General features: G+C 36.6%; 1 protein-coding gene across 1 annotated transcript; it reads left to right on the top strand.

Annotated features, from left to right (window-relative positions):
* Positions 1-9,537: 9,537 nt before the first annotated feature.
* On the top strand, positions 9,538-13,253 carry barx1 (BARX homeobox 1). The gene is made up of 4 exons (XM_066697774.1): positions 9,538-10,235; positions 12,079-12,370; positions 12,515-12,599; positions 12,909-13,253. Exons 1-4 carry the CDS (start codon positions 10,037-10,039, stop codon positions 13,059-13,061), a joined length of 729 nt encoding a protein of 242 aa, XP_066553871.1. The 5' UTR covers positions 9,538-10,036; the 3' UTR covers positions 13,062-13,253.
* Positions 13,254-17,406: the final 4,153 nt, after the last annotated feature.

Below are 17,406 nucleotides of genomic sequence, written 5' to 3'. Positions count from 1 at the left end.
ATTCACAAGATGCATCAGAAGTGTTCAGAAGTTGCCCGAGTCAGACACAGCACGGGTGAGAGAGAAAGCTACTCTTGTGTTTCTACTTTCAGACAATCTTAGCATTGCTAATCTTAATCTTATTCCAAGTTTGCCTTCATTGTAGTTAATTCAGTCCAGCTGCTGTGTTGGTTAGAGTAACGAGATTGAAGGAAAGGTGACCTAGTTAAGGCATGTGGAGGTGAGCTAGGTGTCCATTGGTGGCAGGCAGCTAAACCAGAGCTTCTTCAGCTGAGCTGTTTCTCAGTAACAGAAATGTCAAGCAGATGACTTGGGGACAAAAACCAAGAGACAGTGTTTAAGGCACCAACAACTTGCTAACTTTAGACACATGGGGCCACTACAGTGTCAGGTTTGCAGAACGATTTCCTCATCCAGGAAGATTTCATCTGTGAATGTTGTCTTCATGTTGAGGTCCTAGAGATCAGAGTCCGTGATCTTGAGGCTCAGCTTGTTGATCAGAGCTGTATTAGTGAGGAGGATGAAATGGTCAATCTGCCCATTAGAGAGATGGTGTGCACGCCAAAACCTAGGAAGGTTGAGCCCTTAGAGCAGGAAGGTGTAGAGAACAGCTGGGTTACAGTAGGTCATAACCATAGAAAAGGGCATGCACACACCTTAAAGACAACCCAAGAGCTAGAAATGCCCAACAGGTTCCACCAAGTTGGACAGTGATGGGAGGCCATGGTGCTCACTCCCCCCAGAACAGGGAGGTAGTTATAGTAGGAGACTCAATTCTTAGAGGCGTAGATCACACAGTGTGTTCTAGTGAAAAGGAGACCCGCATGGTATTTTGCCTTCCTGGTGCTCAGGTTGCAGATCTCCCTAAACTAGTAAACAGGCTACTAGCCAAAGCTGGGGGGAATCCACTGGTCATGGTCCACATTGGAACCGATGACATAGGAAAAGGTAGGGCAGAGGTTCTGCAAGACAAATTTAAAGAGTTAGGTAAGAAACTAAGGAGCAGAACCTCCACAGTTGTTTTTTCCAGAATACTGCCGGTACCACGTGCCAGGCCAGGGAGACAGGCAGAGATTAGAAAGTTTAACACGTGGTTGAAATCCTGGTGTAGGGAAGAGGGCTTCAGACTTATGAGGCTTTCTTCTGGGATAGATGGGACCTGTACAAACAGGAAGGTCTACATCTAAACAGAAGGGGGGCTAATGCATTGGCAGAGTGTATGTGCAGAGAAATTGAGGATCTTTTAAACTTGGGACCAGGGGGGCAGGGAGCTCTGACAATAGGAGATGTTTTTCTAATGAAAGAAAACAAAGAAAAACTGCTAGTAGCATTTTATATCAGAAATGACATTGAGGCAGAAGAACTCAAATTAGATCCCACTAACAAAACATAATCTTTGTGGGTCAAACTTTTGAATTAAAGAACCGGAGGATTAGTTGTGGGAGTGTGTTACAGACCACCCAACTCAGATTTTCAGCAAGATGTTGCATTGTACAGTGTAATCAGGACTGCATGTAGCAAGGATGTGGCTGTTATTATGGGGGATTTCAGTTTCCCAAACATAGACTGGGGGACTACTACATAGTTGGTACTACAGAAGCAGAAATAGAAATGGTTGAGATGGCAAACGACTGCTTTCAAACTCAATTTGTCAGGGAACCAACCAGAGAGAGAGCATGCATTGATTTGATATTTTCAAATGACCAAGATAGAGTCAGAGGGACACTAGTTAGAGAACCAATAACAAACTGCCATCACAAAATGGTTAGCTTTTAGGCATACTTTCAGAAAACAAGGATCAAGTCTAAAACAATGGTTTACAATTTTTAGAAAAGCAAAACCTGAAGATATGAGGCGACACTTAGAAGAGGTAGACTGGAGCACACTGGACACAGATTCAGTTTAAAATGGATGGTTATATTTTAAGAATATACTACGTGAGGCTCAGGAGAAATTTCTACCAAAACTTAGCTAACTGAGGCTCAAAAAACATTGGCCAAAATGGTTTAATAGAAGTATGCAAAAAAATATCAAGAGAAAGAAAATGTTGTATAGCACATACATAAGGGATGGAGATTAAACAAAATACAAAGAATATGTTGAACTGCAAAGAGATCTTAAGATAGGAGTCAGGAAAGCAAAGAGTGAAATAAAAAGAAACACTAATGCAAAAAGCTTTTTTCGATACAACAACAGCAAGAGGTCAATAAAGGAATAAGTGAAACAGTTAAAGGTATCTTAAAAAATGAACAAGATGTGTTTTTACAAAAGAATAAATTGATAACATGCCACAGGTTAACAATCAGTCCCGTCAAACCCTAAGAGAGATCAGGATAAATGAGGAGGAGGTACCAAAGGGACTAGCAGAATTAAAAGCACACAAATCACCTGGGCCAGATGGGATATTTCCAACAGTACTTAAAGAAATTAGGGAAATTATTTATAGGCCGCTAACTCAAATATTCCAAATGACACTTAGAACAGGGGATGTGAACTGACTGGAAGACAGCAAATGTCAAACCAATCCACAAGAAAGGGGACAAAACTGAGCCAGGAAATTACAGACCAATCAGTCTCACCTGCACTACCTGTACAATTTTGGAAGGAAATATTGGACAGAAAATAGAGGAGCATCTTAATGAAAACTCTATTCTTGGAGATAGTCAACATGGGTTTAGACGAGGCAGATCATGTCTGATTAATTTATTAGAATTTTGTTTAACAAAATGTAACCCCTTAAGCTGACAAACCCCTCTGGTCCCTTAAAAGGGCACCAAATCCGTGAGCTTCTCTTTAATCCCATGTGTACTCTTCACTGTTGTGTTTGATATCCCATGAAAGCTGAGACTCTCAGCTTTATAATGATGTGAAGCATTTTCTGATGTTAAAATTGTGTTTTTTATACCCCCCCCACCCCTCCAATATTTTCTGAGATTTTGTATTCCTACTCAGACCATTCTGAAAGGGGGGGGTGGGGGGATACTTGGTCTGAGTAGGAATATAAAATTTCAGAAAATATTGACAATTATGACATATTCTGGAACCAGACAGTCTACTGATCAAAACAAGGTCATCCACACCTGTAGAGAGCTCAAAATGTCAAGATGGAAAACTCTGTATACAGTGTACTAATACACAATGATTTTACATAATTGGATCTGAACTTCTCTGTGTTTGATAGAACATCAAATAATATATACTGGATTAATCGTTAGGTTGTTCTGAACAAAACAAGACTATTTGCAAAGAGATCCAAAACTGAGTGATCTGTGACCATCTGAATGAGACCCCACCCACCCTCAGAGCAGACTGCACGTCTACACCCCAGGCTCTGAATGACGGCGGGCGACACAGAAACTGTAAATCGGATGTGTTTGAGAATGAAACGGGCTGGTAGCCAAGAGAATAAGTTTTCAAACAATGTGCGCATTGTAGGAATACAGTGTACCTTCTATGTACAGGAGCTGCACGTAACACTGCCGAATAATGCTTAAGAGGGTGTAGTAACTCTCAAATGTACAAAATAAGATAAGAATTGGGTTGTAAAGTGATTTCTAAAACCTGAATGTAAGGCATTTGAAGGATTTCTATACAATGAGTTTGAGTATAAATAGTAAATACACATAACATTGAAAACCTATTTTGCCCCCTTTGAAAATCTGCATATTTTTTCTGTTTAATTAATAATTAAACTAAATGTTTTCAAAATAGATAATTTAATAATACATGTTTAGTTCTGTTAAATGTTGTGCAGTTCTGTTAAATGTGTAGTTCTGATTTCATTCAGTTACTGTAAGATGCCGATAATTATGAATGTTTTAGATTTGAATCAAGATTTTACTTTTTCATGGCGCTGTGTTCTGTTATTTAAGGAAAAATGCATTGTTGGGGCAGGATAGATTCCCCCACACTAGGGAGCATTTTCCCAGAGGAACGGGTCAAGACGACCCTTTTAAAAATAAAGTATTATTATTATTATTAAAAAGTTTACTTGGATTTGTTAATGTGGCATTTGTACATCCTTCTATGGACTTTGTTTCAACTTTTATAATTTTAGATTTCCTTCATGTGTGGGAATAAAACAAAATCTCCCTTAAGGGAGGCTTGAGACTTGGCTACATTTTATGTTTTTATTTTTCAACATAAAGATGCCATCTAGTGGATCAATATTGTAATTGTCAAAGTGTTATCCCTTGAATGTGATTCTAGGATTGTATTTTTCATCTCCATAAGGCGGCAGTACAGGAGGTTGGGTGCAGTTTGTTTAAACTGCAACAGTCCCACCCCCATTTTATTAAATACATAATTTAATTATTTAAAAGCAAACGTTTTTGTAAGTATCAAAACATGTTTATTAAAAGCAGCAATATAGGTAGGTGTCTGATATATGGCATAAAAAATGGCATCTGTTTAAGAGCTTATTTGTTTAGTAATTAGTAATGAACTAGGTTTTACTTGGAATGCATGCTGAGAAACTGTGTGGGCCTTTTGATACAATACAGATTTGGCCAGTTTGATCTTTGCTAACCCTGGACTTCATCTTTTGGGAGGTCTAACTCCCAAGTCCCAAGTGATTGGCTTCAGCCATCTGTTGAAATGATATCATCACGAATACCTTGTAATTTTCACTGATGTCATTATCAGCATAATACCCACAAAAATCCTGCATGGTAATAGAATTAGCCAAACACCTGTTCCTGCTGTTTCAGCAGTGTTGTTCTGACCACCTAATTATGAAACGTTGTTAACAAAAAGTGTTCTTTAAATACATCTGATCAACTGTTGTATACTGACTGTTGCAGATGAGCATATAATTTAGTATATAATAAATTGAATGTTTACATAGAAAATAATAAGATGTAGAAACTCTGCATTTAACTTGATATTGTCACATCCAAACCATTATTGACACTCCAAAGTGTGACTCTTCATTGTTTCAGAGAAAGCTCTGGTTCTTTGTTAGAATCATCTTCACTGAATCCAATTGGTCAGAATTTTACAGCTGTATTTTCTTTATGTGGGGATTCAATGCAGTTGAGTTAACTTTGTTTTTTCATTAAAACTAATCAGGCAACATCAAAGATTTCCTCTGTATATTCCCCAATTCTGAGGCCTTCCTTCCTAGTTTTTTTGTAAAGTCAGGATGTCACACCACTAAAACTGTTATCCTGCAAATGAGGATTTGTATGCACAAATAGTGATGAATACTTTGTGCAAATACGTTTACCATTCATCTTTTGGTTTTCATAATTGTTGAATAACTCGTACCATTCTCTACATATTATATTTTTAAAACGTGCCTCACTCAGCTCACAGCCAGCTGGGATTGAGGAAACTGCCGACACAACTATAATGTATTATTTTTTAATTCAGATTATACATATATTAATGTGTGCGTGCATTCCAGACACGACTAGTTTGCCCAATGCTGTTACTAGCACATAAATAACTGTATATGTTATTCAATACCCAGCACAAAGTAAATACAGCTGTAACGGAGGTCTGCTCTAAAGTGAGCATAGGATTCAGTTATCTCCCAAAGTCTCTCGGCAGCCTGGCGGTGGGGACCTGCTGCTGCTGGATCGTTCAAAATATGTGGCGTGTGACAGCAGTGCTTAAGTGCTCTGTTAAATTAAAACTGTGATGTCACGTTTTCCCTTAAATTATGGCACTGCTTGGGTTTCCTGAATATCAAATACCATTAGAAAGTAAATTAGGGGTTATAGTGACTAATTTCCCAGTTCATATGCCCTAAAGGGCTTTGTGTTTCCGCGAGTGGCAAGTAGGCCCAGACCAATTACAACCATATGCACACGGGACAGTGGGCCGTGCAGAAGGGGGTCCTGCTCGCCACCCACATACCTGCACAATGCAGCGCTAAGGAGTCCTAACTGCTCTCCAAGCTGCATCCAAGCTATAAATAATGACAGCTCACTATTTTTACTTGCATGTGTACCTCATTAGGTTCTGCCTAACAGTTTCTGACAGATCTCCCGGTATGCTTTTAATGATACATGGAAAAATGTATTAGCCTGTGCACAATAATGAAGGTTTTCTGGTCCTGTTTGAATGTAAACGCAGGACGGAGACCATGCGGCAGAGTGAAGGAAGCGATAACGGCACAGGAACAAGTCAAGGGAGAGAGAAGGAAATGACTGATATCAGCTGGCTCCGGTAGCTTTACATTCAGCAGCTTCAACCAGACCACAAAATTTAACATGCAAATAATATACGAGCAAAGACCCTCGTGGTCGGCATTATTAAATAACCTGTCAAAGTGTCACTGGGGTATATTTTCCATTTCGTCAGTGTTATAATCTTCTCTTCAGTTATGGGAAAAACAGCAAACCTAAACTAAGTGACACCAAGGCACAGCACAGCACGCTGACTGCAGTGATTTGTGTGGCACTCCACTCAAGTTTAATCTTAACTCTTTAAACATGTACAATTTAATAATTACGCCATAGAATTAACCTGTTATTATGTTGAAGCTGTGTATCCTGTGCCCATTACATCACTGATTGACCGCTTTGGTCTTAAAGATACATCCCGTGTAAAGTGAACAGCCATGTCTGATGTTTGCTGCTGTTGATTTTCTTTTCTTTCTTTCTTTTTTCATTTATTACCCCTTTATGTCACAGACATTTAGATACAACAGTTCAAATGAAGGTCTTGAGTCTGATTTCAACACTACACCATATATATTGTCCCCAGTGCAAGGACATAGAAGTATTGCCATTAAATTATGCTTTTTATTTATTGGTTTGTTTGTTTATTAATTCATTATTTTATTTATGTATGTATATATTTGTTTATTTGTTTATTTTTGTGTGTGTTTGTTTGTTTATGTCATTTATAAACCCGACTAATTCTGCTTTAAAACTATGTCCTCACTAAAGCTAATTTAAACTGAATAAGTCTCGCAAATTAACAGAATTACAAAATAGTCTGAACCATAGGAATATACAATAATGAGACTACTAAACCTATATGCATATTAACATTTCTTATATGAATGAAGCCATTCTTTTTTAAAACAAGCATTTAGACATTGACTTTAACTTTCAGTTGTCATTATAATAGTAGTTCTGATTCTTGGGCACCAAGATGCAAGTGTGCCAAACCCATTGAATACCAGTTGTTCATGTACAAGCTCCCTCTAGTGAACACTTCTATGATAGGTAGATATTGGACAGCCACACTTCGCACACTCACACTGAGGAATGAGGAATTGTAGAGAAAGGCAAATGTATACCTGAGGTCCAGATTGATACATAAAACATTCAATAAACAAGTGAACACCTTTGAAGACAACGTGTAATGTGAGTTATTCTTACCGATTGATATATATTTTTAAGTGATCTGCCAGATCTGTTATCTGATCCGAAGAGAGGTCAGGTGAAAGATTGAGATTTATCTCCAGGTCAGGTGAAACACTGAACAGGTCTGAAAGTTATGTTGGAAAGCCATCAGAAAGCCCAACATGTTCACCCGGGTTGGGATGAAATCATCAGAAGTATATGATTTTTAAATGGCATTTTGCAGGTACGTTTTGCCTCTTCCAAAAAAAGCATGTTAACCTTCTCTGTGCAACATAGAAATATATAGATTTATAAATACATTAAATTAAGTATGAATTATGCTTTAAATCCTTCTCTAAAACGCATATGTAAACGAATAATTATATCATATTCAACATAATATGTATTAATAATAGTTTTTATTGCAATAGTGTAGTTGCAAGAATTACGTCAGGTCACACTGTGATGCTAATAGGTGAAATAATGTACAAAATATGTGAATTAAATGTATAGTCTATATTTCTTTATGCATCGATAACTGAATACAGTAAAAACGTTTAAAAAAAACAAACACGGAAAACAAATTCGATTGTCTTTGTATCTAAAAGATTTAATTACGCCATTTATTATTATTTTAAATAATTTTAAATAATTTTAACAAATATAAAAGGTACCTTTATTAAAACAATTGCATTATATATATATATATATATATATATATATATATATATATATATATATATATATATATATATATATATATTATACACTATTGATTTACTTTTAAAAGCCAATTAAAATGTGTATTAATTAGGTGTAAATAAAGATTCCTCTATTAGAAAGTCAATATTAAATATAAACAGACTTTTTAAAGGTTGTATAATATTTAAACCTCTGGGCATAAGACGCTGACAAAATGAACTTGTTACTTACATTTGATTGTTAATAGGCTATATATAATTCACTTAAAAAAAACTGCGCTGTATGAAATAACCGATTTGGATGCATTGAAATTCAACAAAAGTTACATTATTGTAGCTGTTTTCCTTGTATTCCCGTTAACTCATTTATCTTGTCATGCTTTTAACAGCCTTATCATAACGTGTTACTGGGACGTCTTCAGAAATGCACTTAAATATCAAAGAAAGCATATTTTAATTAAATTAATCCTTAATTGATTTTAACTCTTTAAATTCTATAAAAATATCTGTTAGTAATACCCACATATTAAAGAAACAGTTTGTTTTAAAATCAATGCAATGTTGTCCTTAATCATGCTTCATTTTTAAAGGAGGAAAATACGTATTTTGAGTTTTGAGCATCTACTCTATTCCACTCCTCGATCATTACTATTATCTTTTTTTTTATAGATTTATATATTCATTATTACTGTTGTTGTAATAAATACTCGTTTCCATCTGCTAAATTCGTGGAAATGCATTTCCAGTGTTTTGCTTTTGTTGTGTCTTGTCTTGAAAAGCCTTAAAGAAATCCCAAATAATCTCATTATAAAAACATTGATACTTGACGCTGGGTCAAAGTTTTAATTTAAAATTTCCAGTATAACGATTCACGTTTGTCTTTCTTTTGTGTTCTTTTGTTGTTTATTGTTTGTTTCTAAAAAGCTAGACAGCAGTGTGCAGATGTTGTACAAGTTCGTTTTTTCAATATAAAAATAAATGTAAGTCAATTTGGTCTTTGGCTGAACATGCATTAATATAGGCTATTTGTGCGCATTGTAACAGAGTTTCTCCTCCTCTTCTTCTCCTTCCTTTAAATGTGTGGTATGGACTTTTAAAAATAGTATTATTATTGGTATTTATGTAATTATTTAAAAATATATATTATTTGTCTTTTAATTATTATTCTTGTAAATGCACAAGTACAAGGATATATCTGTATCCTGTATAATTTTGTATGTACTTAATCTATATTATCTTTAAATATTTGCTGTAAGTGCTTTGGCAATACTTGTCTAACCTTGTCGTGCCAATAAAGCTCTTTGAATTGAATATATGCTAGAGATTTCAATTAACTGTAATTCTGTTTTAAAAAGAGATACCAGTCAGTTTCACTGTGAAGCGATTATCTTCATTTTCAGGCTTGTGTGTTGTATATTGTTATTATGTTGTGATAACTCCCATCTACATGTGATGTCTGTCTCTCGGAGATAAAAAAGAGGCCCTATTACTTCAGGACGCATTTGGGGAGGAGCGCCCCCTTCATTAAACTCAGCACAGGGGCCCCTGAAGCCCCCCGGTCCCATGAACTTCCACACTTGATTCAAAAGCACAGCCACTGCTGCAGAACAACAGTAATAGGCTGTTTCACTCCCGGCTGGGGCGGGGATAGAAACTTTCTCATATGACAAGACTTTTGGACACAGTTGCAATACTTGTACTTCCCACTTCTGGGAAGAGCAGCCTCTGCATATCCTGAACCGAGAGGCGAAGGGAAGTTAGGGACGGATGTAACCCAGACCTTGGACTACTTTTAATCTGTGTTTTTATCTGTTTTGGATGCTTTACTGTCACCGCTTACAAGGTATCGGCGCTGGAGGAAAATGACGCTTTGGCTGTGAAGAGCGAAGCCCCAAACACCAGCATCTCAATGGCATCTCGAAGGAAACTCGCCGGCCAGCTTCAGAAGACACCCTTTCAGACCCTGCGTGTTTCCCCGAACTAAAACTTGGTCTTTCGTCTCTACCTGGATTTGTGGTTGCTATTCATTCCAGGATGCAGCATCCTTTGGATTTGGGAGCACATTACTATCCACCGGAGGTGCACCCCGACCACAGGTCCCATCGGTACAGGAGTTTCATGATCGAGGAGATCCTGACTGACCACCCGGACCACAAGGTCTCTGCCCCGGCAGAGCTGCTCAAGTTTGGAGTCCAGGCTCTGCTGTCAGCCAGACCCTACCACAATCATTTGGGTGAGTTTGAGTAAGCCATGTAAAAGTGAAAGCTCACTGAATATCACTTACCAGATGTCTGATTAAATACTAGCCTACACTTCACATTAGTAGCAATATACTCTGTAATTGAATTTAATTAGTTATTAATTGGTAATCAACTGAATTGAGTATGAATGCAAGCTTTGTAACTTAACCTGAGTGCTTTTAGTCCAACGAATTCATTAGTAATGCGCAATTGGCGTGTTGATTCCTAAATCTTTTAGCAATTCAGTTCATGGCCGTGAAACAATATTTTATATTTTTAAAATATATATTTGAAAACGACAACTAATATGAGTATATATATGTAACCTTCGGCGTAAATGGATAAGAAATCGTGTAGTTAGATCATAATTGCTTTTTTGATATTTTTTATTTTGACTTTGCAACAATCTCCTCTCTCTGATATTAAAGTGTTCAACATATCCGTCAGTCATTTATTATTAAATAAAGGTTATGTCGAAAACTGATAATGTTAGTGCATACGTATAGATATAGGCCTACTATATGTAACATAAACAGGACAAAGGAAACAATGTACAAAAGCAGTAGTTACTGAGAAACAATACAGCGCGCACACAGACACATACACACATATTATATTATGTAGGCCTACAAATATATTTTTAATTCATTTACTGAAATTAACGCCAGGCAAAGAAACTAAAGAATAAATGAATATATACAATTCAGTCAACATTCAGTTAATTAATTAATATTCAAATTTAAGTTAAAACAATCAGTTTAATGGAAATTGTTGTGTTGTTAGGCTATTATTCACACTGGGACCACTATGGCCAGTATGTACTGTGTTCTCTTTACCTGCAAAATGTATATGATCTATGTGATCTGATATTGTAGCCCTGCCATGTCAAGTATACTTAATATTTGGACATAGCAAAATCAAACATGTACTTTAGTTTGACTACATTTTGAATGTCATTTGTGTTAGGAACTTGGCCGCAGTACAGCTTACCGTAATATGCTGAGAGTCATCTGTTCCATAAATATTAGCACTCAATTAATTATATATGAGCAAAAACATATTAATGAATGCTGTGGTCTGGCAGATAAGTTAGTGTTTCCGCAGAAGAAAAATGAATAGCATAGCAGGGACTTTGTATTCAGATGTTGTTGTTAGGCGAAAAAGAAACACTTTAATTGATGCTACACTGGTTTTCTATTTCGCGATAATGAATGTACATTTTGCAGAGCACGAAGAGCAATTTATCAACATGGGCCATAAGTAGACAATATTATTTGGAAACGATTGCATGGTTTTGCATGGAAACTGGGGTATAAAGTAGGGCCTAATGTCGTGCCGCCTTCTGTAATTCAGTTTAAAATTACCGGACGTTCAATTCAGTCCAGAATTGTACATGGTAGTCCTGAAATGAACATGCAATCACATAATAAAATGTATGATTGGAAAGGAGGACCAAAAAAGGTATTATATGCTATTGAAATGTACATATCATATCTTTCAAATGTGTTTAATCAGCACGCGGTGAAATGCATTTGTATTTTGGATTTGAGTCATTTCTGCAGGAAACTTCATTAACAAAATATTGTAGTTTAGACCTAGTTCTCATCGATAATTTGTTTGTTACTTGAATAAAGGTGGTTCTACATGCCTAATGGCTTATTTGATTTGATTTGATTTTGGTTTAGTTTAGTAATTGTTCATGGTTTATTTATTTGTTTATTTTGTTGTTGTCTGTTTATCAATCTGTGGCTCCCCTGCGAAGGCCGCTATACAAATACAAATGTGATTGATTGATTGAGTTTTAATTAACCAGTTTTGAATTATGTTTCATTGCAGTGCTGAAGGCAGACCAGGCGGCTGTGTTTAAGTTCCCCATGCCCCCTCTGTCGTGCTCGCTCGGCGCCCCTCTGGGCTCGGCGCTGCTGTCCGGGGGGTCGGGGCTGCAGCCCGGCTCGGGGTCGCATCACCTGCCGCTGGACCTCCACCTGCGGAGCAAACTGGACCCGGGGTCCGATGGAGGGAGCAAGGCTAAGAAAGGCCGCAGGAGTCGGACTGTCTTCACGGAGCTGCAGCTCATGGGGCTGGAGAAGAGGTTCGAGAAGCAGAAGTACCTTTCCACGCCGGACAGGTAATTTCTCTAATATCACTCTTAATATTAACTCTTAATGGCCTAGTCCATCCTGATGTATGCACTGACCCACATTTGTAGAAGACACCAGCAGATGTGCTATAGCATGCCATCATTCAAAACACGTTTTCTTTATTTCCACAGAATAGACCTGGCGGAGTCGCTGGGTCTCAGTCAGCTGCAGGTGAAGACGTGGTACCAGAACCGAAGAATGAAGTGGAAGAAAATCGTAAGTCTGCTTTTATTTCTGTCACTAAGCCCTCTCGGATGAGTAACATGGATGTTGAATTGTTTAACCATGTGCGAAATGCTCCGCTCAACAGGGAGACTAAACAAACTCCCAATGTTGAATATCATCCAACCTAAACTTAATCCTTACAGCATTCTTGCGTTTCAAGGGCCTAGAAATAAGAGCATTGTGGTTGAAGTGATACCGGCGCAGCTATCAGCAGAATAACAGGACCCTTTTCAGATGTTGGTGGGTTGGTTGGTAAGCTTGAATACTCCTAATACAGCCTGCTTTGTTTTTTATTTCCAGGTGTTACAGGGGGGAGGCCTGGAGTCGCCCACCAAGCCCAAAGGTCGCCCAAAGAAGAACTCAATTCCCACCAGTGAGCAGCTTTCGGAGCAGGAGAGGTCGAGGGATGCGGACGGGTCTTCCTCACAGTCAGACGTCAATCAGGAGGAATAACCGGCCATCCGAGCCGAGCGACCTGCGCGGCACACAGAGCTGCTGAGGGGCCCCAGCCTGGGCCCGGCGCGCCGGCCTCTTTTCTGGGATGCCTCCTCAAACATGGACACTTTGGCACTAATGACTGATGTACCATATGTGGTAGTCTTTTATATATTTTTATTTTTTAAATAAACGTTTAGTTTTACGCAACTATGGACTCGTTTCTTTTGAATGACTTCTGTATTTTTATTTTGTTTCAAATGCCGCAGTCTTTTCCCCGGGAGGACGCAGAGACAGGACACAATGAATGAAAGGACTTTCATCGTAAAAGTGTGAAAAGTATTTTGTCAGCTTGCATTTGTCTCCTCGCTTCCGATTATGAATTAAAATCTCTTTCATCCCGGGTGTTTTGGATTTTCTGCAATGCTTTCTTGAAATGAGATTTCTGGTAAAAGCAACACGTTTAAATAGCCTATATCGGCTAATTGATATATTCGTCGCATTAGAGTCCCAATTGATGAACATGGACGATCTATATTTATTTTAATAAAAATGATAATACAAAATTATTATTATTATTATTATTATTATTATTATCACGTATAGTTCCTTTATTCACGCCCACGGTCCTCTTTAAGGTGTGTAATATTTGCCTCATTAAGAAATTGTCATTTTTACAAGATTTGTTGTTTTTGCTGTTGTCTGGTTCCTGTTATTATTATTATTATTATTATTATTATTATTATTATTATTATTATTATTATTATTAAATGACACCTCCGCATTCACAGAAGTAGCGTAACACCCTTTTTCAGTTGTATACATTGAAGGTGAAATATTGTAATTAAAATATTGGCTCAGCAGTATAGCCCAAAGTTTTTTTTTCTTTTCCAAAACTCAAAACAAAATAAATAAATATAATGCTGAATCATTTTAGGCCATATTATTTATTAACGGTGGTTCTTGTATCATGAAGAAATAAAGGACATATTGCATGACTTCAGTATAATATCCTTTCAGCATAAAGATCAAGAATTTAAACTGCAGTTGCCCAATTTATGTATCACCGACTGCCATGTCAAATGGCCTATTGCTCAGATAATACGGCAAAAATACAACGAATCAAATACAATTTCAATTGTAATGAACAAATGTATGCAGTATCTCTCGGCTTGAATGCAACTTGTTTTAAATATGCGAGATGAGTTCATATTTTGTATTGCTTTAAAAAAATGTTTATATTGCACTCTTTAAACAAATGCGTTGTTTTAACAAAGGTCTCCATGTGGTTAAACACAACACAGTGTGTCTTGGATACGACACAGATTCCGTGTGTCTCCTAATATTTCAACACATTTAGTGTTTCTTCTAACAGTTCAACACAGTTGCTGTTAAAATAACATACTTGCTCAAAGAATAGACTATACAGAATATTAGCATGCTATATGTTTATTTATATAGATACCCATATATATATATATATATATATATATATATATATATATATATATATATATATATATATATATATATATAAACAAATTGTAGTCATTAGAATACATAATTTAGGTCTTATGTTAGGCCTATTGTTAAATAACTAAAAACACTCAGATCACTTTCACTTTAGAAAAAAAAAAATCTTATAATCTTGAATATAAACTCCAGACATCTAACTCTTACTTTCCCATTAGATGCTCTCTTCACAAACAGGGATTTCCTTCCCGGCCTGTAATAAAGGACAGCATGAAGGAAGCTGTGCTCAGAAACCGAAGAGCCTGAAATGATTCAATATATTACTTCACTAAAGACATCGTTGCTGTTAGAGATCATGCTGTGTTTTATAGGATGTGAATGAAAATGTGTTTATCAAAGAGTCCGTGTAAAAATCAACCCTAAAAAAACGAAAAACCTTGCAGCTTATATGTCCTAATACTTGACGATTTTATATATGTATTTAGATCTTTATGTAACAGTGCTGCCAGAGCCACGTTGATCTGCTGTGTTTTTGTATGGAGACGGGTCCAAATTGAGGGAAATACTATTTTATTCTGCTAATGCAACACACCTGTTTGCCATTTAAAACATGCGTTTACTATTGGGTTGAAGAGCATTACAGTTGACTGCACCCTGTACAACCCTTAGGAATTGAGCTGAAATAAAGCTGCCTTCTTGGGATGAACACGTATATTTCTTTTTCTCTCTCTTGGAAGCTGTGACCCGGGAACTTCTTAAATATATCGGGCTTTTTTTCCCTTTCTTGTTTAAAGACTTAAAAAGAAAGAGGATCAGTTGCTGCTGCGAATTACAAGAAAACTAAATGAACTTTTTTTGTTTGTTTGTTTGTTTGTTTGTCTATTTTACTAAAAATGTGTTAAAGCAACATAATTCGGTGTTACATTTAACAAAGCCGTATTTTTTTTGCAGCAGACCAAGCATGATCTGTCTATAGTGGAATTTAACACAATCATATATTTATCCCAATTGTGCGATTCGGCTTTTTGTTGCTTCTGCTCCAGAGTAACTCAATTAGCCTATTCATCATTTTAATTGTATTTTATTTAAAAGGCTCCGTGGAAAATAAATATGTTCTACATCCTTATCAATCAATTAATGTCCGGTATAGGTCAAGGTTATCTGTGCCTAAACATTACACTCGTTTGTTTGAAAATTGAGATATATAATCACAAATATGACAACATTTCATATCATTACTATGATTTTCTTCAAAGGACGAAGCCATGCTAACATCTGAACTCAGTGTGCTTTACCTCTGACATTTATAGGTCAACACTTAAAATCTTCTGATGTTTTGTGGCCATTTTTAAAAATTGTTAGATTAACACTCGGTGGTAAAACCACTAGAGAAATTTCAGAAGAATCTATTTCCACAAACATTTATTTAAGCTGCTTTAAATAATCCAAATGTCTGTCTTATATAAAGGTTACAGCCTGAATGTAAACACTGGGTGATTTATTATAATATTCAAAAAGATCAATATTTATTTCACTTTCTCCCAAAACTACTTCTCATATGTTTGGCTGTGACAATATTGCCATCATATATTATATAGTAAACCTAGGAAAACCCTGAAAGTACAATATTGTGTTCTGAAGATGTTATAAAAGTGTTCAGTGCAATGATTTGTATTGATTCACTCGTGTATTTATCCTCTACACTTACTAGCACACTAACGCATTGAGAAGTCATTAAAGAAAATGGCACTGCTCTCTCTACATCAGGAAAACTGTTTTCCAAGGCTGCAAGTTTTAATCTTTCGAAGAAGTCCTAAAAATATATAGGTTATATATGTAACCTTGAACCACATCATACAAAGTGACTTTTAAGATCTTTAATTTAGGGCAGAAGTGTTTAGAATTAGAGTTAACTGCTTGGCTGTGGGAGATGCTTAAATAATGCCAATTTTCATTAAAACTTTAATTCAGGGAGAACTTGTTTACTCGGCAGTGTAAATATGTGGTGTGTGCCATTGAATAACACAACATCTTCAGAACTTTGAACCGAGTTATTTATTCTAGCAGAAATATTTACAGAAATCTTTTAATCACATGAAATGGCCTCAATGGCAGGACTGTTAAGCATTTGCATACATGAGGAATTCCAGAGCAATGCATGTCATTAGCATATTCTTGCTTGTTGAACTCCCAGCCTTACAACAGAAGCTGAATGGTGACTTTTTTTGTACACCTTATTACTGTACAGCTTTTGGGAAATATGAGTTTAACAGTTTTTTTAAGGGCGAGAGGCAATGAGAAATGAATGCTTCGTATCGTAAGTGACTGATCCATATTGGATAGTCTTTTGTGGATAAAGAATAAACGAACGCATTTATGTATCTCAATTAAGGGGGCATCTTCTCATTATAGCACAAGATTGTTAAACATGTCAGGACTCCACATTCAAATAAAAACATCTGCCAGACCACACATCGTAAAGGTTCAAAACCACATGAGCCCTGTGAAGCTCCCAACATTTCACCTTCTTCTCGCTTTTTATTTTCTCTGCACAGAAATGCCACCTATACTACATGCTAACACGTTTTTGAGGTCACCAAACAAGAGGCTCGTTAAATACCAAGTGCCAGGTAGAGTTTATGTTATTTCACGAAGACAAATGCAAAGTAAACATAATCAGAACTGCTCTCTATTCTCCTTCCAATTCCCCACTTTCAAAGTCATTCACAGATGAGTTGATTGAAGTAATTACCCATAATTCAAGCCCTGCTCAGCAACTATACACGCCTGCCAGTAATGCTTCTCATGTATTGTTTTGCAATTTCAACAACTGCACTTAACAGGATGAGATGCCAAATTTCACAACTTTTTAATTTAAACACACATACAT

The sequence above is a fragment of the Amia ocellicauda genome, chromosome 3, assembly GCF_036373705.1.
Source record: "Amia ocellicauda isolate fAmiCal2 chromosome 3, fAmiCal2.hap1, whole genome shotgun sequence".
Classification (NCBI taxonomy): Eukaryota; Metazoa; Chordata; class Actinopteri; order Amiiformes; family Amiidae; genus Amia; species Amia ocellicauda.
Note: the sequence above shows the minus strand (reverse complement) of the source record. Positions and strands in the feature narration are given on the sequence as shown.

What these genes read in the sequence shown, in the direction of transcription:
- barx1 (XM_066697774.1), top strand. Translation starts at nt 10,037, where the DNA reads ATGCAGCATCCTTTGGATTTGGGAGCACATTACTATCCACCGGAGGTG. An exon ending in TACCTTTCCACGCCGGACAG is followed by an intron (nt 12,371 to 12,514) that starts GTAATTTCTCTA and finishes TTATTTCCACAG; the next exon opens with AATAGACCTGGCGGAGTCGC. An exon ending in GAATGAAGTGGAAGAAAATC is followed by an intron (nt 12,600 to 12,908) that starts GTAAGTCTGCTT and finishes TTTTATTTCCAG; the next exon opens with GTGTTACAGGGGGGAGGCCT.